General features: G+C 40.2%; 1 protein-coding gene across 1 annotated transcript in view; it reads left to right on the forward strand.

Annotated features, from left to right (window-relative positions):
• The window catches only part of RYR2 (ryanodine receptor 2), an 809,907-nt gene extending 790,802 nt beyond the window's left edge, over nucleotides 1–19,105 (forward strand). The window contains exons 101-105 of the mRNA XM_069571617.1: nucleotides 1,966–2,122; nucleotides 3,540–3,604; nucleotides 5,661–5,761; nucleotides 7,746–7,797; nucleotides 17,765–19,105. Coding sequence (XP_069427718.1) covers nucleotides 1,966–2,122; nucleotides 3,540–3,604; nucleotides 5,661–5,761; nucleotides 7,746–7,797; nucleotides 17,765–17,860 — 471 coding nt within the window. The 3' untranslated portion in view covers nucleotides 17,861–19,105. The remainder of the gene's footprint in view (nucleotides 1–1,965; nucleotides 2,123–3,539; nucleotides 3,605–5,660; nucleotides 5,762–7,745; nucleotides 7,798–17,764) is intronic.
• Nucleotides 19,106–27,538: the final 8,433 nt, after the last annotated feature.

Genomic DNA, 27,538 nt, shown 5'->3' on the forward strand with positions numbered 1-27,538 from the left:
AAGAATGCAAATTGTGTGTGTTCTTACATCAATATAGACTTGAGTTCTGAGTTTGAGCAAGCTCTAGGAGTTGAACAACAGGGAAGCCTGGTGTGCTGCAGTCCATGGGGTCACAAAGAGTCAGACACAGCTGAGCTACTGAACAACAGGAGAGCTCTTGACAGTTTAACCAAAATGAACAACGGACAGGACACTCGGAATCTGGAGAACGGTTGTTTTTGCAGGCCTTTCCTTTGCTGCACCAAAAAACAGTTCTTTCTTTTTATGCATGATTGACAATTATTCAGTGCAGTACATTTCTTTGAGGTACTTGATAGTTCCAAAACAACTTTGTTCAGCTTAGAAGAAATACATGTACATCTGAACACACAGCCAAGATGGCCTGGGCCTGTTTCTCACATCCAGGGCACATTCACCCACACTGAGGAGCCTCTTGGAGCATCTCCCCAAAGGCTTTTTTAAAGTGTCTTCAAATCTTACTTCCAGAGACTAATTCAGTAGGTGATACTAGGAATTCAGAATGTTTAAGCCTCTGGGAGATGTGGATGTGGAATTAAGTTTAGACACCACTGGTCTCACAGGCTGTCTGTATGAGCATTTTGGTGTTATCTTGTAATCTTTGCTTGAATTTGGTGCTCTGTAAAACTACTTGAGAATTTGAGGTATATCTGAGCTGTTCTCCAGGAAACAACTGACTAGTCATAGTTTTTCACTCTTCAGTCATCCCAAGTGAGTTTTAAGGGCCTATCACATGCTGAACATTGTTTAGGCACTGATGATAGAGGAATCTGCCTGCCAGTGCAGGAAATGCAAGAAACGTGGGTTTGATCCCTGGCTCAGGAAGATCCCCTGGAGAAGGAAATGGCAACCCACTCCAGTACTCTTGCCTGAGAAATCCCATGGTAGTGGAGCCTGGTGGGCTACAGTCCCCAGGGCCACAAAGAGTTGGGTACAACTGAGGGCTCATGCAAGATGACAAAGAAGCAACCCAAGAAATTCTTCTTATAATGGGACTAATTATAATAAAATGAGGTCATAAAACAGCAAATGAAAAATAAGTTGGAGATACGAGTCTGGGATTCAGGAAAGAGACCTGGGGTGTAAACAGAAAGATTTTATAATTACCACAGATGATGCTTAAGTATGAAACTAGAAAAGTTTCCTAAGGGAATGTCCTAAAAGAAAAAAAAAAGTCAGAGAACCCAATCCTGGGGATTAGTTTATGAAGAGATAGGGAGATGAAGAAGAAGTGGCCGACTGGTCTGAGAAGGAATGACCAGAAATATGAGGGGGGAGCCCCACAACCAAGAATTATCTGGTCTGAAATGTTAATAGTGATGAGGCTGAGAAACCCCACCCCAAAGCATTTTACTGCACCCTTTTTTCGGCAGTGGACATTTGCAGCAGTACATATTATTGGTTACTTTAAAATTTCAGCATGTTAATGATGAGCTGCTATTTCTTGCCTGCCTCTCTCATTTTTCCTTATTCTAGAAATTAAAGTTAAAAACCTTTTTGCATTATATTCCACATATGAGAGATGAGGGGATGATAAGTGTTAAGTCTGATTTTTTTCCTTGCTTTATTTCCAACATTCTATCCAGTTATACATTGGACTTTTACTTCCCCATTCCTTTGTCTGTTATGCTCAAAAAAAAAATTGAACAATGCAATTAAATATAGTTCTGTGCCCCCTAGTATGATCTTAATGCCAGATGCATTTCCTGCCAAGTGTGTCAGCAGGTGCTAAGCAGAGAATGCAGTACAGAGTTTTGTTTGAAAGACAGCAGAGTCAAGTGTTTGCATGACAATTACAAGTATTGACACAAAAAGAGATGATGTAGAAAGCAAAGATTCTCATCATTTCCAGAGTGAAGATTAGGAGCTAGAGAGAACCTTAGGTGTGTTGAGTATAAAAATGGGCAATGATCCTCCAGGAGGTGATACCATTCCTTTCTTTTCCAGTGCTATATGTTCCACATGTATGTTGGAGTACGTGCCGGAGGGGGTATCGGTGATGAAATTGAAGATCCGGCAGGTGATGAGTATGAGATATATCGAATCATCTTTGACATCACCTTCTTCTTTTTTGTGATTGTCATTCTCTTGGCCATAATACAAGGTAAGCCCACTGAAGGTCAAGAAGATCCAGGATCTGACTTACTTGTTGTTGAAGCTGACATTACAGATGGGGTCAGACTGTCAAGTGTTTCCTGGAAAAGCCAAATAGAACTTTTCCTTTCAGTGTTTCTTCACTGGAAATCTGTAGAAGGAAAAACAAAGAGTAGTGGACCTTGGTCTAGGGGTGGGGGAAGAGATGAATACAGGTTTCTTTGAACTCCTTTCAAATAACATAATGGAAAGAGCACTTTCCCGGGTCTGAGTTCCAGCCCTGCCACTGACATCCTTTACAACTAACGGTGGGCGAGCCATTTAACATCTTTGGGTCTATCACATGGAAATTACATAAAGCTCTAAGCCATGGATTATAGAAAATATTTCTTTAAAAATGATGTCTGTTCCATGTGCCCTATGAACAGAGTATTGTTCTTCACCTTTGAAGAAACTGAGCCATAGTAAGTCAAGTAATTCAGCTGAAGTGCACAGCTGCAAAGTGTCAGGGCTGGAATCCAAACCCACAGGGCTGGAAACCAACCCCTCACATGGCACCACAGCACCATGTTGGCCCACTCATTTCTTCTTTCACCCCAAGGTAACTTGGAGTGGGTGGTTTTTCTCCCCTCCTTTTATTCCAAGGTAACTTTTTTTCCCCCTTAGATAAATCACTTATGTTGTCTTTTTCTGCTTACATATTTCCTACCTTGAAGTAAATGTCTATAAATGACACATTATCCTGTAAATTCCACAGGCAAAAATGGTACCTTTTTTTTTTTTTTTCAGTAAAGCACAGGAACACATTTAAAGGATTCATGACCTTCCCCTTTATGTCTTTCTTGAGTGCAACAACAATGTGTTTTATAAGAAGGGAAAGTCATAAAACACTTGGAAGACAGTGTACAGTCAGGCAAGTCACAGGAGAAAAGGGGACAGAGCAGAAAGAAGCCGTTAGTTGGCTGATTGCCGCAGTTAATAACATTACGGGAAGTTTATTGATAAGGAATTTGTGGGGGAAAAAAAAAGATTTGGGGCAAATTCCTCACAATGAATATAAGCATGTTTGATTTGCACATTAGCACTTGAAAACTTATTGGTGGCATTTTCTGTACTTTACAACCATAAATCTCAATTGCTCTTTCTTAGCATGAACATTTATTGATGCCAAGGTAACCAGTTTTCCCTGCTCTGTTGCTTCATTTTTAAACCCCTTTTTGGATAGTGTGTGGCCTGGTAACTGCGTGTGTTTCTACCCCCTACCCCAAGGAGATATCGCTACTGCCTTCATAGGAGTATCCAGTGTATACATTTCCCAGTGTAGCTGTACATGGTCCCATCCCTTAGGAGGATTAGCCAAAGGGCTGTGAATTTCATTATCATTTTCTGGTTGCTAAAGATTAAATCCTGTCTTTATTTAACACTAGGTTTAATCATCGATGCTTTTGGGGAACTAAGAGACCAACAGGAACAGGTCAAAGAAGACATGGAGGTAAGTCTGTTTCTCCCTCTACGTTTTTGTTGTGGACACTCTGTCTTCACAGCTTTCATCAAAGAATTATGGCAGTGGGAGGAAGGGGGAAGAACATGAACAATGTGTAACTTCATTGGCCTGCTTTTGGTTCAGGCAATAAGTATAGTTGAGCAAGGTGGTGGGCTCCAGGTACATACAGACAGTAATATGGCACCATCCACCCCTCCAGGAGTGGGAAGACCATCCATTCTAAATGACGGATTCACTGACAGATTAGTAACCAGGCAATCACAGAGCAGTGCGGTGAGCACTTACAGGAGGAAACCCTGAGTACTGGGGTCCTTGAGGCTTGTGTCTCATTTCATCTTGGATGATCAGGGAAGTTCTTAAAAGAAGAGATGCACAAACTGAGGCCTGAAGATTGCAGAGGTGTGGATGTGAGAGAGAGAACGCACAGGATAGTTTAGGGAACCTTCTCACCCCCACTATGCCCATTGGATTCTGTGAGAATGTCACTGCCTGAGGTTCTATATACCAAGACTCTGGTTTTCAGGAATTTGATATGCAGATTTTTCCCTTGGAAGCATAATTGGTGCAGGATGAAGTATTACATTCTAATAATAGGACTGGAAAGGAAGGCCAACTAATTAAGAGCCTAAAAATGCATTTGAGAAATTTACAGTATAACTTACAAGCTAGGAAACAAGAAAAGGGTTTTAAGCAGGGCAGTGACATGATCAGATTTACAATTTAAAAAAATATATCAATTAAAATGGGTATGAAGGCATGACCAGGAACAGGGAAGCAGCTGTTAGCATTTTCTAGGTAGGAGATGATGAGGCTCTTGCTAAAGAAGTGCCGCTGAGGAGGCCGGAACCAGATGGACTCAAGGAGTACTTTGGAGCTGGCATGGAAAGAACTTGGTGATTGGCCATATGCAGAGGATGAAGTTTGAAGCAAGCAGAAATGATACCAAGGTTCCGGCATGAGCCTCTAGAAAGAAGCATGTTGGCTCAGTTGAACATAGAGTGACCAAGGGAGGTAACAAAGGGCAGGTTCCTGGAGAAATCTGTTAAGCGTGAACCTATTTATATAAGAAACATTGAATTGTGTCCAAGACTGGACCGCTTAATGGAGCCTTTCTGTCATCAGCAGCTGTTGATCAGTAAGGCAAAGAGAATTATAAAATATCTTAATAATCTTGATTCTAGGCTCTAGCATCCAGGGCATCATAAACATGCCTCTAGTGGTACAAAATAGCTTCTAATTTGCAGGGATGATGGGCATCTGGAGCTGCATGAGGACAATAGTTATTGAACTCATTTGAGTTGATACATAGGCAGTGCTAATGGTAAAATGGAAAGCCTGCTTCTCCCTGGGTTTTGGGCCTGCAGATGGCAGACCTAGCAAGTGAAGAGAGGGATGGGACAGGAGCGAAGCAGGGAGAGAAGGCATATCCTATTTCTAGAGTAGATTGTCACCCCAACACATGGCCACTGGTTAATTGTGTACCTGGCACGTGGTCGACCTTCTCTGAATTGTTGATTCTTTTTTTATTATTATTATTTTACTTTACAATACTGTATTGGTTTTGCCATACAGCATGAATCTGCCACTATACCTCATAGTTGGGTGGGCGGGGGGCACCAAACCAAACTTGGTCATCAGACATGGCTAGGATAGGTACCAAGTTTGTGGTTTCCACTGAGGACACAGTTAGTCATGCCTAGCTAGAGCCAGTGACATAAACTTGAGCCAGTGTCATAAACAAGAGTGATCACCAAGCCTGGGTGTGCTCGCTCAGCCTGGAGAAAAAAAGACGACATTGCTTTTCAGCCATCATCACCCTGTACCCTTTCTGCCTCTGTTGCTTCTTGCTGCTGGTTCCTTTGTCACCGAAACTCCACAATAAGATATAGTTGTGGCAGCGGTTAAACTGGTATTCAAATACTTGGTGCAGCCTTCTGGGATGATCTTTTATGTAGACTGAGTAAATCAAGTAATTGCCCCCAAGTGGTGAGTTATGTTTTCCTTTCTCAACTCTGACCTTTGAATATTTGCCTTTGTCTTCTAGACCAAGTGCTTCATCTGTGGGATAGGCAATGATTACTTTGACACCGTGCCACATGGCTTTGAAACCCACACTTTACAGGAACACAACTTGGCCAATTATCTGTGAGTATTCCTGACTCATTCCCTTGCCTCTCCCGATACCCAGGCATCCCTCAACTCAGCATGCTGGAGAAACTGGAGAGAGAACCCCTCTCATTATCACCGGCCTCAGGTTTCTTATAAGCCGCCCTGAGGGAAACACCCACAGCTAGTGGTTCTTTTTCCTCAAGAGTAGGTTAACTTAGGAAATGAAGTTGCAATGCTCCATATGAATGATACCTTCTAGATCATGAAATGAAAAGATGTAAAGGATGAGCAGAGTGTGTACCAAGCCTCTCAGAGAGCTTTGTCTGTGTTTCCTATTTCGAACAGGAATGTTCCATCTGCTCCCTAGAGATATGTGAATCTTCATTTTTCTTTCCTGAGAAAATACAGAGTGCTTTAGGCACTATTGGAAAACACAGATAAAAGTGACATTTTTTAAATAAATAGAAATCTAGCTATTACTCAAGACTAGCCAGAAACTGTACTTTGGTACAATATTAATTCTTAATCTGTTTCTAACCTGATTTTAATATCTAAAAGAAGAGATACAGAATAGCATTGAAGTGGGCTTTGGGATTCAAAAGTATGTGATATTAGAAGTTATTTAACCTTTTTAATTCTTGATTTTCCAAATGAGGATTGCAGTTCCTGCCCCATAAGTGAATAAATAGGATATAGTTGCAGGCAGGGTCTGGCACTAAACCTGGCATAAAGCAGCTCCCAAGAAGTATAACTTGACCGGTGCATACATTTTAGCTCTTTTGAAAAAATATTTTAAAAGGAGGTAAGCTCTTGGTCCCCACAGCATTTCTTTTCTTTTCTTTTTTTTTAGTTTTTTTATTTTTTTAATTTTAAAATCTTTAATTCTTACATGCGTTCCCAAACATGAACCCCCCTCCTACCTCCCTCCCCATAACATCTCTGTGGGTCATCCCCATGCACCAGCCCCAAGCATGCTGTATCCTGCGTCAGACATAGACTGGTGATTCAATTCTTACATGATAGTATACATGTTAGAATGCCATTCTCCCAAATCATCCCATCCTCTCCCTCTGAGTCTAAAAGTCCGTTATACACATCTGTGTCTTTTTTCCTGTCTTGCATACAGGGTCGTCATTACCATCTTTCTAAATTCCATATATATGTGTTAGTATACTGTATTGGTGTTTTTCTTTCTGGCTTACTTCACTCTGTATAATCGGCTCCAGTTTCATCCATCTCATCAGAACTGATTCAAATGAATTCTTTTTAACGGCTGAGTAATACTCCATTGTGTATATGTACCACAGCTTTCTTATCCGTTCATCTGCTGATGGACATCTAGGTTGTTTCCATGTCCTGGCTATTATAAACAGTGCTGCGATGAACATTGGGGTACATGTGTCTCTTTCAGTTCTGGTTTCCTCGGTGTGTATGCCCAGCAGTGGGATTGCTGGGTCATAAGGTAGTTCTATTTGCAATTTTTAAAGGAATCTCCACACTGTTCTCCATAGTGGCTGTAGTAGTTTGCATTCCCACCAACAGTGTAGGAGGGTTCCCTTTTCTCCACACCCTCTCCGGCATTTATTGCTTGCAGATTTTTGGATTGCAGACACTCTGACTGGTGTGAAGTGGTACCTCATTGTAGTTTTGATTTGCATTTCTCTGATAATGAGTGATGTTGAGCATCTTTTCATGTGTTTGTTAGCCATCTGTATGTCTTCTTTGGAGAAATGTCTATTTAGTTCTTTGGCCCATTTTTTGATTGGGTCGTTTATTTTTCTGGAATTGAGCTGCGTAAGTTGCTTGTATATTTTTGAGATTAGTTGTTTGTCAGTTGCTTCATTTGCTATTATTTTCTCCCATTCAGAAGGCTGTCTTTTCACCTTGCTTTCTTGTTTCTATTTTGCCCTGCATGTTTGACACATTTCTATGCTCTGCCATAGCCCATAGCAAGATCAGAGGTATCTGTTTATGCTATTTCCATACAATCCATTTCTGATTACTCTCTCTGTATCTGTAGGTTTTTTCTGATGTATCTCATAAACAAAGATGAAACGGAGCACACAGGACAGGTACGTAAACACTGACCTACATCATCTGAAAACATTGATAAAAGAATCTTCTTGCTGGAATAAACGTGTACATTAAACATTAATATCAGAATTACTCTCAGATATTGGTCATGGTATCTTAGTATAAAAATTCCTTTTGTTCTGGATGAGTATACAAAGATTGCCATAGTAGAAAAAAGTAAAATTAGAATTGAATATTTATTAGCTGAAAATGCAGAGCTTGAGTTTTGATAATTATAATGTACTTGATTGCTTAATAAGATAGCAGATTATTTCAAATGAACTTCATCCAACAGTATTACTGTCATTTGAAAATAATTGCATATCCTGGGACAAGATGGCAGAGAAGAAGGACCCTGAGCTCACATCCTCTCAGGAGCACACCAAAATCACAACTAACTGCTAAACAACCACTGATGAAACAGCCAGGACCCTACCAAAAAAGATATTCTATATCCAAAGACAAAGAAGAAACCACAGTGAGATAGGATAAAGGGGGCACTTGCAATATAATTAAATACCGTAACCCCTAGGTGAGCAACCCACAAACTGGAGAACAATTATATCACCGAAGTTCTCCCACAGGAGTGAGACTTCTGAGCTGATGTCAGGTTTCCCAGCCTGAGGGTCTAGCATCAGAAAGAAGAGGCCCCAGAGCATTTGACTTTGAAGGCCAGCAGGGATTGAGTGCAGGAGATCCAAAGAACTGGAAGAAACAAGGACACCATTGCTGGTGGGTGCACACAAGGTCTCATGTGCATCAGACCCAAGGCAAAAGCAGTGACTTCATAGGAGCCGGGGCCAGACCTACCTGCTGGTTTTGGAGGGTCTCCTCAGGAGGCGGGTAAATATTAAAAGCAACAATGGGAAACCAAGACATTATATAAAAGGGGTTCTATATAATAGTACTAACAAACAGCTGATTTCTCAGCAGAAACACTGCAGGCCAGAAGGGAGTGGTGCGATATATTTTAAGTGATGCAAAGTTAAACCCTACAATCAAGAATACCCAGAAAGGCTCTCATTCAGATTTGATGGAGAAACCAAAGCTTTACCGACAAGCAAAAGCTAAAAGAATTCAGCATCACCAAACCAGCTTTACAATAGATGCTAAAGGAACTTTTCTAGGTGGAAAAGAAAAGGCCAAAACTAGGAACAAAATTACAAAATGGGAAAGCTCACAAATAAGGCAAACATATAATAAAGGTAGGAAATACTTCTCACACATATATGATACCTAAGTCAGTAATTGTGGGAGGAGGAGAGTACAAATGCAGGATATTTGAAATTAAGAGATCACCAGTTTAATCAAGTATACACACAGACTGCTATATCAAAATACCATGCCAACCTCAAATCAAATCTATAATTGATACACACACACACAGAAAATGGAATCCAAACACAACACCAAAGATGATCATCAAATCAAAGAGAACAGAAGAGGAAAGGAAGAAAAGATGTATAAAAATAAAGTCAAAACAATTAACAAAATGGTAATAAGAATACCATATTAATGGGGCTTCCCAGGTGGCACTACTGGTAAAGAACCTGCCTGCCAATGCAGGAGACGTAAGAGACTTGGTTTCAATCCCTGGGATGGGAAGATCCCTTAGAGAAGATAATGGCAACCCACTCCAGTATTCTTGCCAGGAGGATCCCACAAAGAGAGGAGCCTGGCAGGCTACAATCCATAGGGTTGCAAAGAGTCTGACATGACTATAAATGGGTTAAATGCTCCAGCCAAGACAGACTAGCTGAATGGATACAAAAACAAGATGCCTATATAGGTTGTCTACAAGAGACACACTTGAGAAATTGGGACACATATAGACTGAAAATGAGGGGATGGAAAATTCCATGCAAATGAAAATCAAAAGAAAGCTGGAGTAGCAATACTTATATCAGACAAAAAAGACTTTAAAATAGAGACTATTACAAGAGACCAAGAATGACAGTACCTATGATCAATTATAAATATTTAGGCACCCAACATGGGAGTACCTCGCTATAGAAGATAAATGTTAACAGACAGAAATTGACAGTAACACAATAATTATGATATAAACCCCACTTGCATCAATTGATAGATCATCCAGACAGAATATCAATAAGAAAACATAGGCCTTAAATGACACATTAGACCAGATGTAGTTCATTGATAATATGAGTATTTCATCCAAAAGCAGCAGAACACACATTCTTTTTAGGTGCACATGCAGTATTCTCCAGGACAGATCACATTCTGTGCCACAAAGAAAGCCTTGGTAAATTTAAAAAAATTGAAATCATGTCAAGCATCTTTTCTGACAACAAGGTTATGAGATTAAAAATAAATTATATGAATATAACTGTAAAAGACAAAAACACCTGAAAAGTAAACAATACCTTACTAAACAACCAATGGATCAATGAGGAAATAAAAACATACTAGAGACAAATGAAAACAGACAATCCAAAACCTATGGGAAGGAGCAGAAACAATTCTAAGAGGGAGGTTTATGGCAATAAGATTTTACCTCAGGAAATAAAAATTTGAAATAAAGAACCTGACATTACACCGAAAGTAACCCCAGAAAGAAGAACAAACAAACCTAAAGTTAGAGGAAGGAAAGAAGGCATAATGCCTAGAGCAGAATTTATTGAAAAAGAGATGATGAAAACAATAGCAAAAATCAATGAAACTAAAAGCTGCTTCTTTCAGAAAATAAAACTGATAAACCTTTAGGGAGATTCATAAAAGAAGGGATAGAACTCAAATCAACAAAATTAGAAATGAAAAAAGGAGAACTTATAACTGATACCATAGAAATACAAAGGATCACAAGAGACTACAAACAGCTTTACACCAATAAAATGGAAAAGTTAGAAGAAATGGACAAATTCTTAGAAAAGTACAGCCTTCCAACCTGGACTAGGAAGACATAGAAAATATGAACAGACAAATCACAAGTACTGAAATTAAAACTGTGATTAAAAAACTTCTAATAAACAAAAGTCCAAGGCAAGATGGCTTCAGAGGCAAATTCTATCTAACATTTACAGAAGAGTTAACACCTATTCTTCTTAAACTATTCAAAAAAAAAAAAAAAAACTACATAGGAAGGAACAGTCCCAAGCACCTTCTATAAGGACACAATCACCCTGATACCAAAACCATTCAAAGATAGAATAAAAAAGGAAATTACAGGCCAGTATCACTGATGAACATAGATGCAAAAATTCTCAGCAAAACACTAGCAAACTGAATCCAACAATACATTAAAAGGATCATACACCATGATCAAAAGGGATTTATCCCAGTGATGCCAGTGGTTTTTCAGTATCCACAAAGCAGTCACTGTGATACACTACATTAACAGATTTAAGAACAGAAACCATGTAATCATCTCAATAGACGTAGAAAAATCTTTTGACAAAATTCAACACTCATTTATGATAAAAAAAAAAACCTCCCCAGAAAGTGGGCACAGGGGAAAGGTACCTCAACATAATAAAGGCCATATACAACAAACACAGCAAACATCTTTCTCTATGGTGAAAAACTAAGTATTTCCTCTAACATCATGAAGAAGGTAAGGATGTCCACTCTCCCCACTTTCATTCAACATAGATTTGGAAATCTTAGCCATGACAGTCAGTGAAGAAAAAAAATAAATGAATCCAAATTGGAAAAGACATAAAACTGTCACTGTTTGCAGATGACATGATACTATGCATAGAAAATTCCAAAGTTGCTACCAGAAAACTACTAGAGCTCATCAATGAATTTGGTAAACTTGCAGGATGCCAAATTAGCACACAGAAATCTCTTGCAGTCTTATACACTAACAAAGAAAGGTGAGAAATAGAAATTAAGGAAACAATCACATTTACCATTGCATCAGAAAGAATAAATAAATACCTAGGAATAAACCTACTTAAGAAGGCAAAAGAGCTGCATGCAGAAAACTGTAAGATATTGATAAAAGACATTAAAGATGACACAAAGAGAGATATACCTTTTTCTTGGATTGGAAGAAGCAATATTGTGCAATTGACTATACTACCCAAAGCAATCTTCAGATTCAATGCAATCTCTATCAAAATACCAATAGCATTTTTCACAGAACTAGAAAAAAAATGTTACAATTTGTATGGAAACAAGACCCCAAATAGCCAAAGAAATCTTAAAAAAGAAAAATGGAACTGGAAGAATCAGGCTCCCTGACTTCAGATTGTGCTACAAAGCTACAATAAACAGTGTGCTGCCGGTACAAAGGGCTTCCCTGGTGGCTTAGTGGTAAAGAATCTGCTTGTAATGCCGAAGACATGGGTTCAATCCCTGGGTCAGGAAGATCCCCTGGAGAAGGAAATGGCAACCCACACCAGTATTCTTACCTGGGAAATTTCATGGACAGGGGAGCCTGGTAGGCGTTCATGCGGTAGCAGAAGAGTCAGATGCTACTGAGTACGCAGAGCATATATAAAACTGACTCACTTTGCTTACAGCAGAATCTAACACAATATTGTAAATCAGCTCTAATAAAGAATGTAAGACCAGAAACTATAAAACTCTTAGAGGAAAACATAAACAGAACACTCTTTGACATAAATTGCAGCAGATCCTTTCTGACCCACCTCCTAGAGTAAGAAAATAAAAACAAAAATAAACAAATGAGACGTAATTAAACACAAAACCTTTTGCACAGCAAAGGAAACTATAAACAAGTTGGAAAGATAACTCTCAGAATGGGAGAAAACATTTGGAAACAAAGCAACTGACAAAGGATTAAACTCTAAAATATACAAGCAGCTTATGCAGCTCAATATATATATTTTTTAAAACACCCAATCAAAAAATTGACATAAGGCCTAAACAGACATTTCTCAAAGACATACAGATGGCCAACAGACACGAGAAAGGATGCTGAACATCACGAATTATTAGCGAAATGCAAATCAAAACTACGATGAGGCATAACCTCACACCAGTTGGCATGGGCATCATTGAAAAATCTATAAACAATAAATGCTGGAGAAGGTATGGAAAAAAGAGAACCCTCTTGCGCTGTTGGTGGGAATATAAACTGATACAGCCACTATGAAGAACAGTATGGAGGTTCCTTAAAAACTAAAAGGAAAACTGCCATGTTAACCAGTAATCTCATTACTGGGCATATACACAAAAAGCCATAATTCGAAAAGATACATGTCCCCAAATGTTCACTGCAGCACCATTTATAATAGACAGGATACTAAATGTCCATCAGCAGAAGAATGGATAAAGAAGATGTGGTATGTATATACAATGGAATATTACTCAGCCATAGAAAGGAATGAAACTGGGTCATTTGTAGAGACATGGATGGACCTAGAGACTGTCATGCAGAGTAAGGTAAGTCAGAAAGAGAAGAACAAATACTCTATATTAATGCATATATACGGAATCTGAAAAAAATGGTATCAATGATCTTATTTACAAAGCAGAAATAGAGACACAGATATAGAGAATAAATGTATGGATACCAAAGGTGAAAGGGGGAGTAGGATGAATTGGGAGCTTGGGATTGACATATATACTCCACTGATACTGAGTATAAAATTAGTTATATCTAATGAGACCCTACTGTTTAGCAGAGGGAACTCCACTCTGTGCTCTGAGGTGAATTAAATGGGAGGGAAATCCAAAAAGAGCTATATATAGCTGATTCACTTTGCTGTACAGTAGAAACTAACACAACATTGTAAAGCAGCTATATTCCAATGGAAAAAAACAAAACAGCGTGCACCTGTGGTCACGTAATCTATGACAAAGGAGGCAAAAATCTACAGTGGAGAAAAGACAGTCTCTTCAATACGTGGTGCTGGGAAGACTGAACTGCTGCAAAAGAATGAGATTAAAACATTCTCTAACACCACACTTAAAAATAAACTCAAAGTGGGTTAAAAATCTACATGTAAGGCCAGATACTGTAAAACCCTTAGAGGGAAGCACAGGAACAACACTTGCTGACAGAAATCACAGGAAGTATTTTTTGGTCCTCCTGCTAGAGTAACAATCAGGACCTGCTGCTGCTGCTAAGTCGCTTCAGTCGTGTTCGACTCTGTGTGACCCCATAGACGGCAGCCCGCCAGGCTCCCCCGTCCCTGGGATTCTCTAGGCAGGAATACTGGAGTGGGTTGCCATTTCCTTCTCCAATGCATGAAAGTGAAAAGTGAAAGTGAAGTCGCTCAATCGTGTCTGACTCTTAGCGACCCCATGGACTGCAGCCCACCAGGCTCCTCCGTCCATGGGATTTTCCAGGCAAGAGTACTGGAGTAGGGTGCCATTGCCTTATTAATCTTAAAAGCTTTTGCACAGCAAAGGAAACCATAGTAAAAATGAAAAGGTAACCCACAAAATGGGAGCAACTATTTGCAAATGAAGCAACTGACAAGGGAGTAATCTCCTAAATACACAAACAGCTCATGCTGCTGCTGCTGCTAAGTCGCTTCAGTCATATCCGACTCTGTGCGACCCCATAGACAGCAGCCCGCCAGGCTCCCCCATCCTGGGATTCAGCTCATGAGGTTCAATCTAAAGGGAAAAAAAGCCCAATCAAAAAATGGGTGGCAGATCTAAATAGATGTTTCTCCAAAGACGACATAAGATGCCCAAGAGGTTCTTGAAAACATGATCAACATCACTAATTAATAGAGAAATGCAAATCAAAACTACAACAAGGTATTAACTCACACCATTTGGAACATCCATCAAAAAATCTTCAAATAACAAATGCGGGAGAGGGTGTGCAGAAATAGAACCCTCCTACACTGATGGGAATGTAAATTAGTGTAGCTGTTGTACAGAACACTATGGATGTTTCTTTAAAAAACTAAAAATACATCTACCATATGATCCAGCAATCCATTGCCTGGACTTATATGCAGAGAAAACAACTCAAAAGCATTCATGTACCCCAGTGTTCATTGCAGTACTGTCTCAATCGTCAGGACATGGAAGTAACCTAAATGTCCATCTACAGAGAAATGGATAAAGGAGACGGGGTACATACATACAATGGAATATGACTCAGCTATTTAAAAAAATAATGAAATAATGACATTTGCAGCAACATGGATGGATCTAAAGATTGTCATCCTGAGTGAAGTATGCCAGAGAAAGACAAATATATGATATCACTTATATATGGAACCTAAAGAATGGTACAAATGAAAGTATTTACAAAATAGAAATACTGTCACAAATGTAGAGAACAATCTCCCTACCAAGTAGGGAGAAGGGGGGTGGGATAAATTGGGAGATTGGGGTTGACATATATACATTACTATAAATAAAATAGATAATCAACAAATACCTACTGTATAGCACAGGGAAGTCTACCTGAAACTCTCTAATATATGGGAAAAGAATCTAAAAAGAATGAATATATGTGTATATAAAATGAGGGCTTCCCCAGTGGCTCAGTGGTAAAGAATCTGACTGCCAATGCAGGAGATAGAAGAGATGAAGCTTCAATCCCTGGATCGGGAAGATCCCCTAGAGGAGGAAATGGCAACCCACTCCAATATTCTTGCTGGGATAATCCCATGGACAGAGGAGCCTGGCAGGCATTCACAGGGTAGCAAGAGAGTCAGAAGCTACTGAGCATACAGAACATATATAAAACTGACTCACTTTGCTGTACAGCAGAACCTAACACAATACTGTAAATCAGCTCTAATAAAGAAAAATAAAAATTTCATAAAGACAAAAAATAAAAGGAAACAACTCCACTTACCACTGCATCAAAAAGAATAAAAGTAGCTAGGAATAAACCTACCTAAGGAGGCAAAGACCTTTATTCTAAAAACTATGAGATGCTGATGAAAGAAATCGAAGATGACACAAACAGATGGAAAGATGTATCATGTTCTTAGATTGAAAGAATCAGTATTGTCAAAATGACTACACCACCCAAGGCAATCTACAGATTCAATGTAATCCCTATGAAATTATCAGTGGCATTTTTCAAAGAACTACAACAATAAAAATTTTAATTTGTGTGAAAACACAAAAGACCCCGCATAGTCAAAGCAATCTGGAGACAAAAAGATGGAATTAGAGGAATCAGACTCCCTGACTTCAGATCATACTGCAAAGCTACAATAAAACAGAGTGCTATTGGTGCGAGAATAGAAATACAGATGGAAAAAGATAGAAAACACAGATAAACCCACATACCTATGGTCAGTTAATCTACAGAAAGGCACAATACATGATGGAGAAAGACATTCTCTTCAGTAAGTGGTGCTGGGAAAATTGGAGAGCTCCATGTCAAAGAATGAAATCAGAACATTAACACTGCACACAAAAATAAACCTAAAATGGATTCAAGACCTAAATGTAAGACCTGATACTGTAAATCTCTAGGGGAGGAAATGGGCCGAACACTCTTTGATATAAATTGCAGCAGTGTCTTTCTGGATCAGCTTCCTAGTGTAATGGAAGTAAAAACAAAAATAAATAAGTTGAACCTTATTAAATTTTTGGACAGCAGAGGATCCATAAACAAAATGAATAAATGACCTGTGGACTGGGAGAAAATATTTGCAAATGATGCAACCAGCAAGGGGTTAATTTCCAAAAAACTCAACAGCTCATATACCTCAATATTATAAAAACAAACAACCCAACCAAAGAATGGGCAGAAGACCCAAATAGACATTTCTCCAGAGAGGACATACAGATAGCCCAAAAGCACATGAAAAATGCCCAACATTGATAAGTATTAGAGAAATGCGAATCAATGATACCTCATTGGAGGTATCACTTCATACTGGTCAGAATGACTATCAGAAAGTCTACAAATAAATGCTAGGAGGGTGTGGAGACCAAGGAACCCTCCTTCACTGTTGTTGGGATTGTCAATGGGTCCAGCCACGATGGAGAACAGTATGGGGGTTTCTTAAAATACTAAAACTATAGCTACTCTGTGATCCAGCAGTTCTATTCCTGGGCATTATCTGGAGAGAACCATTAATTTTAAAAAATACATGCACCCCAGTGTTCATTACAGCACTATTTACAACAGCCAAGAATGAAAACAACCTTTGTATGTATATCACACACATACAAACACAATGGAATATTACTCAGCCATAAAAAAATGAAATAATGCCATCTGCAGCAACATGGATGAACCTAGAGATGATCATACTAAGTGAAGTCAGAAAGAGAAGAACAAATATCATATGATATCTCCTATATGAGGAATCTATAAAAATGATATAAATTTATATATAAAACAGAAATTGACCCACATACATAGAAAACATATCTATAGTTACCCAAGGGGAGAGGGGTGAAGGATACATTAGGATTTGGGGATTAATATATACACACTACCATATGTAAAACAATCAAAAAGGACCTATTGTACAACACAGGGAACTCTACTCAATATTTTCTAATAACCTATAAGGAAATGAATCTGGAAACAATACACAGACATATATACACACACATATGTGTCTGTGTAACTGAATCACTTTGCTATTCACCTGAAACTATCTCAACACTATAGTCAACTATATTTCAAGTAAAAAAAAGAAAAAGAAATAATTGCATATGAAATGTTTAAGGTTCTGATCAAGCTACTTGAAATTCTCCCTCCTCAAATATTCACCTCCTGTTGTTAATAGTTTGAATGGTGAAATTAATACTACTAATTTTAAGGAATTCTCAAAATCGTATATCACAAATAGTTTTTTATCATTATTATGGTCAGAATGAAGATCCATTATTGGTAGAAACAACCTGGAGTATTTAGGCGCCATCTAAATGAATCTGAAACTCTCTAGTTAAATAACTATATATAATACACCATGATACTTTGTTATATATCTAATAACAAATTTGAGTTTCTTTCTATCTTGTATTTTGTGGTAAGACACAGATCCTAAGGAAAAATAAGTTGTTAACACATTGCCTTTACTTTTACAGGAATCTTATGTTTGGAAGATGTATCAAGAAAGGTGCTGGGAATTTTTCCCAGCCGGAGACTGTTTCCGGAAACAGTATGAAGACCAGCTAAATTAATCTCAGTCCCAGATCACCTCCAAAAACCAACACACACACATGCACACACACACACTCTCTTTGTCTCTGTCCTTCTGTTTCTAGACTGTCTTTCTCTGTTCTCTTGGAAACATCTTGCTGATGTTGTGAACTGCCAGCGTTGGGAGCTGTGTTTCTGAAGACCTGACTCTGCTTTTCCCCCCACCTAGGGTATTTTCTTTAAGAATAATGACTGAAGAATAATCTAAATTCATACACAGAAAAAAATGGGAATTTTGAAAAGAAAAACATTTTGGAGATTCTCAATCATTATTATACAGACAGATTTCCTTCTGAGACTCCTGGAAATCTGCTTGCACTCTGGACATTCACAGGGAAGCGTGGCAGCCACACTCATTCAGCTTCTTTATTTCACCATCCGGAAAGGAACTCTCTAATGGTCACAGAGCACTGTAGCACTTACCAGATTGCTGTGGACACCACTTACGAAGGGAAATAGTGCCTTACTATATGTGGGTTGAGCTATGCAGAAGATATGTGCATGAAAAAAAAAAATCTTTATTTTCTTTATGTCGACTTTTTTTCTTAGTTAGAGTGACTTTTGTGAGTTTTTTTTTTTTTCTTTCATGCTTTTCTTCGGTGGGGGAGGGTAAGAAAAGCAGTTTGTGTGCACCTTTTGAAAAAGACGGGTGGCCTGTCTCAGGACGAGAGGAGGTTCTTCTCATTCATCCAAATTCCCACTTCCCCTCCCCCTGTGCTCCTGCTCTTATTTTGGTAATGCTCTGATGCAATATTGCAACTTTATGAAATCTTTGTATGAAAACAAAAAGACTGCAAAAAATACACTTTCAAAAGAAATAATTTATTGCATGTTTATTATGCAAGTTTAAACAAACCAAGAAAACTTTCAGAAGCAAATTGATCCACATGAGAGAATTTTCATGATAATTATATTCATAGTAATAAAGTGTTGTGGGCTTAATTGTGTATTTGGATCCAGTGTCATCCACTAACAATATGATACTTTATGAACTTGACAGTAGTTTTGGGTTTTTCTCTTTCTTTCAGCCACCTGTGATCAGTTGTGAATTAAGGACTTCTTTTCAGGCCATTTTTTTAATATCAAAGCTGAAGCAATATCCATTCAGGGATTTCACCAGTTGCATCAAAAAACATGGATGATAATATCAATCACTCCATTTTGAGTCCTTTTAAATGTGATGTGAATCTTTACAAATAAAAAGATTCAGAATGGAAGCAAGGTCATTTTGCAAATATTGGCGCTCTTTTATTACAAGTCTGCTTATTAATTTTAGAGTTGTAAAACTGTTCTGATTAAACTATTTAACTAACTTTCTCACCTTCTTTTTCCACTTCACTTATAAACTGGGATTCATCCTAAAAGCCTTGAACTTTCAGTTGAGTGTGTGTAGGTCAATCTAAACACTGCCTTAAAGCCCATCATACTTGCCTGTAACTAAGCAGGTTTTCATCACATACGATTATGGAACCTCAGAGCTATCTAGCATTTTGAATCACCTATCCCCATCTCTATCGTTTCTTTATTTTGGGGTCATCCAGATTTCTTAGAAACCACCAATGACAGAAAAATCAGTTCAGTTCAGTTGCGTTCAATTCTTTGTGACCCCATGAACCACAGCACGCCAGGCCTCCCTGTCCATCACCAACTCCTGGAGTCTACCCAAACCCATGTCCATTGAGTCAGTGATGCCATCCAACCATCTTATCCTCTGTCGTCCCCTTCTCCTCCTGCCCTCAATCTTTCCCAACATCAGGGTCCTTTCAAATGAGTCAGCTCTTCGCATCAGGTGGCCAAAGTACTGGAGTTTCAGTTTCAACATCTGTCCTTCCAATGAAAACCGAGGACTGGTCTGCTATAGGATGGACTGGTTGGATCTCCTTGCAGTCCAAGGGACTCTCAAGAGTCTTCTCCAACACCACAGTTCAAAACCATCAATTCTTCGGCGCTCAGCTTTCTTCACAGTCCAAGTCTCACATCCATACATGACCACTGGAAAAACCATAACCTTGACTAGATAGACATTTGTTGACAAAGTAATGTCTCTGCTTTCCAATATGCTGTCTAGGTTGGTCATAACTTTCCTTCCAAGGAGTAAGCGTCTTTTAATTTCATGGCTGCAATCACCATCTGCAGTGATTTTGGAGCCCAGAAAAATAAAGTCTGACCCTGTTTCCACTGTTTCCCCATCTATTTCCCGTGAAGTGATGGGACTGGATGCCATCGTCTCCCAAATCATTTTAATTGTTATCCAACTTTCTTTCATTTTAGAAAGCTCTTCCTGTTCAGGGCAAATTTGTTTCCACATTGTAACCAGGGACTCATTTTCTGTCTTAATCTGAAAGAGGATTGGCCCACAAGTTAGTGATCTATTCAACATTCAGTTGTTGATTGAACATTTGCCATGTGGGAAGCATGGTGCTGGGTATCAGCTGTCATTTTTCAGCTCATTGGAGCTCTCATAGCATCAGAGTTGTAGTACTTAGATTTTGCATTTCTTTTCTGATATTGTAAGGGAGGAAAACTTTGCCCTTCTTCCTTTCTAGGTTCTTTGGCTGTTAAATTGACATAAGACAGATTCACAGGAGAAAAAACAAACTGTGTATGTATATGAGCCCCACAAAAGACATGAAAGGCAATTGAGGCTTATATACCTTCCTGAGCTTAGAAGGGGTGTGGAGGGGTCTGGACCCTCAAAGGGAAAGAAAATAATTCACAGGAAAGTGGGAAGAGCAAATATTTGGTGCATAAATATTTGGTAAACTTATGGATTGTCACACTAGGTATAGACAATGGGACACAAAGGGGAGTGAACAAACGGGTCCTGCCGAGCTACCCCCAGCTTCCCACACCAGCCCACTCTTTATAGTTATGCCTGGTGTGAGTTCCCTTTCTAGACCAGGTCTTCAGTCTGAATTCTTTTAGACTCTTAAGGGGAAGGTAAAAAGCTCTTCCTGTGTATTTTGAGGCGTGGTTGACTTTAGCTCAAAGTAATTCACACATCATAGTGACACATTCTGGAGAAGCTCAAACTAAACCTCTCAGTAACATTTTCATTAAAGAGAGGGAGTCAATTTGTACTGTCTGCATCCCCAATCCTGCTTAGGGAGGTGACCCCATGTATTGAGGAATTTGGATAAAACAAATGACATCAGCTCTGCAAAACATCCAAGACCACGTTTCCTTTGCCACAAAACACTTCAGAGGAAGTAAGTACACAGTGGAGAGGAATAAATGTTTTTCTGGGATATAAAATCTGATTGATAGATTCAGATCTTTTGTTTATAATGTCAAAGCATTTACACGAAACAACAGTACAGGTGAGAGGTGAGTGAACAAATTCCTAGCTGTTACCTGGATTCTGCAGATTCTTATAGATTCCCCTTGTTGACTGCTCCTGGCTTTAGATCCCTAGCAGGTGACAGACAAGTACTCAGGGAGAAACAGAAAAAGGTTAAATTCAGGAAACAAAGCTTCCTCCCACTAGTGGACTCTTGGCATCAGTGTTGGAAGAAGAGGAGAGTAGTTGAATCGTTCACTTTAGAAACTCTCTCTGGTGGTGTCAGTAGCCTACCTTTAGAGGAGGGCATCTCTCTACTCCCTTCTCAAGGCCTCAAAGGGAGGGAGGGTGGCTTTTCTTCCTTAGCATTATTAATTCTCCCAGGAAATGTTGCATGAATTGCAAACACACTGAGACTCTCTTATTTCTCTGATTAAACTCAGGGCTGCCTGACTCAAACTCAAGAAATGTAATCCCTTTAGAAATTTTTCAAATATTCAAAAAAATCGCCAAGAGTGCTGTAATATCATATCTTCACATCACTTCCACTCTCAACATTTTTCTCCCTTTCCTATCTACTCCCACCACTCTTTCTTTGGGAAACATCTCTTGATCCTACTCCATAAAATAAACAGTCATAGTGCTAAAGCAAGCACTTAGCTAGCTATGAGCAGAGAATAGGGGACCATGGGCCAAATGGCAGGAAACCACACGTTTTGTAAACAAGTATCCTTAGGTAGATGAAAAGCAGGAACTTCCAGAATGACAGGAAACCATACATTTTGGGGTGTGTGGCCTGTCCTGAGTGTCCTGAAGGCAGACAAAGAAAGGTAAGAAAAGGCAGGAATTTCTGGTGGCCAAATACAACCTTTTGTTCACTATGCCCTTATTATAATAAAATTAGCCTTGCAGATAAAAAGTTCCCATCATGCACCAATGCCATGACACTTCAGATCAAGGTCAAATAAAACAAAAATCCTTCCTCCCCTCAGGCAGGTGGAGCTGGGATGAAAATCAGTAAAAACAAACCCCAAAACCCTCCCTCCTGAATGAATAGTCCACTTCTTCATTTCTATGCCCCACATAACCAGTTTGCCAGAGAAACATGGCAGCCACTCAGCTGAGCCAGCCTGCTATCCCCTTGAGAGATGAGCGCGCACGCTCAGTCACGTCTGACTCTCTGCGACTCTATGGACCGCAGCCTGCCAGGCTCCTCTGTCCATGGGATTCTCTAGGCAAGAATACTAGAGCGGGTTGCCGTTTCCTCCTCTAGGGGAAATTCCTGACCCAGGGATTGAACTCGCATCTCCTGTGGCTCCTGCATTGGCCACTGACCCACCTGGGAAGCCCCTTGAGGGCATACTATCACGTAAATTAATCCTCACTTTACTTTCTTGACCTGCCTGCTTTGTCTCTGAATTTTTTCTTCGAGACAAGAAACTAGCCTCTTGCCTTCCTTGCACTTGACAGGGGCTGTCTTACTTCCTGCCATTCATTCATTTCTCCTCCCTACCTCCCACCACCCCACTCCTCTCCCTGCCCCTCACTTTCTAATTTCCCATTTTCAGACCTGTTGCTGCAAATATGCAGACGTGAGTCAAGCATTTAAAACCATCAGGGCACTCATCAATGGAACACTGTGATCCAGATGACTGGGTCATGGGACGGACTAGAGAGACGACGTCTGTCCACCCATCCCAAGGCAATTTCCACGCAATGGTTTTAGGCACACAGTAAAAAGCATAACACTGCCTCCTCCTTGCAGCTTATTCCTGGTTCCCTATGCCTGAACATCCTTGTCTTCTCTCTGTGTCTCTATCTCACTCTTACTTTCCACTCTTATTTCATGCCTTACTGCACTGGAAATGGGGAAAAATCTACCAGGCATTTCCTAACCTTGCCACTCGGTCTTATACCTCTCATTGTGCGCAAGGCATGTCAGGAAAGGTTCCAACCATTCTCACAGGCAGTGAAGGACCTAAACCATAGGAGCCTGGGGAAAGACTAGAGATCTCTTCAGGAAGATTGGAGATATCAAGGGAACATTTCTCCGAAAGATGGACACAATAAAGGACAGCAACAGTAGCAAACTATTAGACACTGAAGAGATCAAAAAACATGGAAAGGATACATGGAAGAACTGTATAATAGAGATCCAAATGAACCAATCGCTACAATGGTGAGGTCAGCCACCAGAGCCAGGTATTCTGGAGAGTGAAGTCAAGTAGGCCTTAGGAAGCGCTGCTGTTAATAAAGCTAGTGGATGCGATGGACTTCCATGTAGAACTATTCAAGCGCTAAAGGATGACGCCATCAACGTGTTGCATTCAATATGTCAGCAAGTATGGAAGACCCAGCAGTGGCCACAGGACTGGAAAAGGCCAGTTCCCAAGAAGGGTAGTACTAAAGAATGTAAAGAATGTGCTAACTATTGGACAATTGCACTCATCTCCCATGCTAGGAAGGTCATGCATAAAATCTTACATGCTGGACTTTAGCATTACGTGAGCCAAGAATTTTCAGATGTCCAAGCTGGGTTTCAAAAAGGAAAAGGAACCAGAGATCAAATTGCCAACATTCCTGGATCATAGAGAAAGCTAGGGAATTCCAGAAAAACATCTACCTTTGTTTCATTGACTATGCTGAAGCCTTTGGCTGTGTGGATCATGACAAATTGTGAAAAGCTCTTAAAGAGATGGGAATGCCAGACCATCTTATCTGTCTCCTGAGAAACTGGTATGCAGGTCAAGAAGCAACAGTTAGAACCCAATATATAACAACTGATTGGTTCAGGATCGAGAAAGAAGCAGGACAGGGATGTCTGCTGTTACCCTGTTTGTTTAACCAATATACTGAGCACATCATGAGAAATGCTGGGCTGGATGAACTCCTATCTTGAGCTGGAATCAAGATAGGAAGGAGAAACATCAACCACCTCAGATATGTGGATGATATCACTCTAATGGCAGAAAGCAAAGAGAAACTAAAGAGCCTCTTGATAAAGGTGAAGGAGGAGGGTGAAAGAGCTGGCTTAAAACTAAATATTAAAAAAACCAAGATCATGGCATCCGGCTCCATGACTTCATGGCAAATAGAAGGGTAAAAGGTGGAAATAGTGACAGATTTCCTCTTCTTGGGCTCTAAAGTCACTGTGGACAGTGACTGCAGCCATGAAATCAGAAGATGACTGCTTCTTGGCAGGAAAGCTATGACAAACCTAGGCAGGGTGTTGAAAAGCAGAGACATTACTCTGCCGACAAAGGTACATATAGTCAAGGCTATGGTCTTCCCAGTGATCACATATGGTTGTGAAAGCTGGACCATTAAGAAGTCAGAACACCAAACAATTGATGTCTTCAAACTGTGGTGCTGGAGAAAATTCCTGAAAGTCCCTTGGACAGCAAGGAGATCAAACCAGTCAATCTTAAAGGAAATCAACCCTGACTACTCGTTGGAAGGACTGATGCTAAAGCTAAAGCTCAAATATTTTGGTCATCTTTTTGAATAGCCGACTCACTGGAAAAGTCCCTGATGCTGGGAAAGATTGAGGACAGAAGGAGAAGAGGGCGTCAGAGGATGAGATGGCTGGATGGCGTCACCAGTGCAATGGAAGTGAACTTGGGCAAACTTCAGGAGATAGTGAAGGACAAGGAAGCCTGGTGTGCAGCAGTCTATAGGGTTGCAAAGAGTTGGACATGACTGGGCAATGGAACAGCAACAGCAATTCTAGAAGAACATCCCCCAGAACACAGAGGTTAATAAATGGCCATAGGATCCAATATAGAGAAGTCTTCAAGGAGGTCCCTCATCTTGGATGCTGAAGGTGCCAGGGTAGGACAGAGACCCCAGGATGCTAGGGCGAGTAGGATGACCACATAGGGGAGAAGCTAACCCCCGGTCTGGCCAGTGTCAACAGGACTAAGTGGATGGGAAATCTGGAGCCAATCCTGTCTTCAGAAATGCCCTCTGGATCTCCTAACGTTAGTGCTCCTCTCTGTTATGGGAGCACCTTCTCCCTGAAGGAATGATGGGAAACACTTCCTCCATCCCCAAGGACTCACCCCTCAGGTGGTTCTGAGTCCCTGGGACAAGTTTTATCTAGATTCTTTAAAATAAGAAAAGCTCACTTTCTTTTGTAACATAGCTTGGCTGAATATAATCTTGAAGATAATGAAGCCTGGCCAGAAAATGAAAGCCTCAATTACAATATCACCCTACAGTTAGACATCTATTGTAAAAGGCAGGGGAAATGGACAGAACTTTCCATATTCAGGCTTTTATAGCCCTAAGAGAGAACCCAGAGCTCTGCAAGTCCTATGTTAGACAGCCCACCTGCCAGCTGGGACCCATGCATGCTACAAAAAAAGCCCTCTCTAGTGGCATCTCCAGAGGAACACGAGCCCCAGAGAGAAGACCCATGCCCCAACACTCTTCCTCCAATTTCATATCCTCCCTGCTCTATAAGCCTCTTCACTCTTTGGAACCAAAAGTGCAGCCAGAGCTTCCCTGCCCCCTTCAGGAAGTAGCAGCTGGGCCTCAGGGAATTCCCAAGGATGACACCCCTTTTTCTCTGTCCAACTAGTGAAGCAATCTTTTAGGCTGATTCTCAGAGGACCCCAGTTGGCTCACTGGCAAATTCCGGGAACTAACTCTATCCTTTGAGTTTACCTGGAGGACCTAGATATTGTCCCTTCCCTCTGCTGTGCCAGAGGAAAGACCTATATTTGGGCACAGGCTTAAATATATGCTTATGGATGACATGTCACCCAACCTCACCAATGCCCTGTGGGCATGACAGCAGTGCCTCTGATGGATCCCAATAGGACTATCAGCCAGGCCAGCCTGGAATCAAGAGAAGGGACCACATGATCCTTCCATGATCCTTCATGGAAGGGAAGAAACGATGCATAACTAAACCTGTTAACCATGCTAAGGTTAAAGAGATCACCCAAGATCAAGACGAAAATCCAGCCCTATTTCAGGCCTCACTGGGAGATGCCATCAGAAACTATACAGATGTAGACGCAGATCTTTGGAAGGATTCCCTTTATTTGCAACTCACTTCATTAGCAAATCAGACCCTAACATTAGTAGGGAGCTTCAAAAGTTTGCTATGGGGCCCCAAATGCCTTGTGACCTTCTTACTGATACAGCTTTCACTGTCTTTAACAACAGAGACCAGGATGAGGAGGAAAGGAAGGTACAGTGTGACTTATGAAAGGAAGGACTGCAGCCGTCATAACAAAACCTCACCCATCTCTCTGGAAACCCTAAAAGTATTTCCAGAAGACTGTTGCCAGGAAAGGAAGCCTTTTTAAGCTGTGGGAGCCCTAACCCTAGAGCCCAGGAAACAGGTCACAGCATACACCCAGACATCATCCACACTGTAAGAAGGTGGGCCACTGGAGGAGGAAATGCCCCCAGCTCTGAAGGAAGGAAATTCCCCCAAGCTAGTCATGGTTGTTGATAGGACCCAGGACCTCCCAATGCTCCTGAGAAGACAGTCATTCTCACACAGGAACAATTACAGGATACCACTGAAATGGCTATTTAAAATCCTAAAAGATGATGCTGTTAAAGTGCTGCACTCAGTATGCCAGCAAATTTGGAAAACTCAGCAGTGGCCACAGTACTGGGGAAGGTCAGTTTTCAGTCCCAAAGGACAATATCAAAAAATGTTCAAACTACTGTACAATTGTACTCATTTCACATGCTACCTCAAAATCCCTCAAGCTAGGCTTAAGCAGCACATGAACTGAGAACTTCCAGATGTACAAGCTAGGTTTAAAAATGGCAGAGGAACCAGAGATCAAATTACCAACATTTGAGAAGGCAAGGGAATTCTAGGAAAACATCTGCTGCTGCTTCGGTGACTACGAGAAAGCCTTTGGCTATGTGGATAACAACAAACTGTGGAAAATTATTTAAGAGATGGGAATACCAGATCACTTTACCCATCTCCTGAGAAACCTGTATGCAAGTCAAGAGGCAACAGTCAGAATCAAACATGGAACAACAGGCTGGTTCAAAATAAGAAGAGGAGTACAACAAGGGTGTATATTTTCACCTTGCTTATTTATTTAACTTATATACAGAATACATCATGAGAAATGCTGGGACTGATGAATCACAAACTGGAATTTATATTGCTGAGAGAACTATCAACAACCTCAGATATGCAGATAATACCATTCTAATGGAAGAAAGGGAAGAGGAACTGAAGAATGCGACGAAGGTGAAAGAGAAGAGTGAAAATGCTGGCTTAAAACTCAACATTCAAAAAACTAAGATCATGGCATCCAACTCCATCACTTCATGGCAAATAGATGCGGAAAAATATGAAACAGTGACATTTTCTTAGGCTCCAAAATCAGTGCAG

Source organism: Ovis canadensis, chromosome 25, assembly GCF_042477335.2.
Source record: "Ovis canadensis isolate MfBH-ARS-UI-01 breed Bighorn chromosome 25, ARS-UI_OviCan_v2, whole genome shotgun sequence".
NCBI classification, from domain to species: domain Eukaryota; kingdom Metazoa; phylum Chordata; class Mammalia; order Artiodactyla; family Bovidae; genus Ovis; species Ovis canadensis.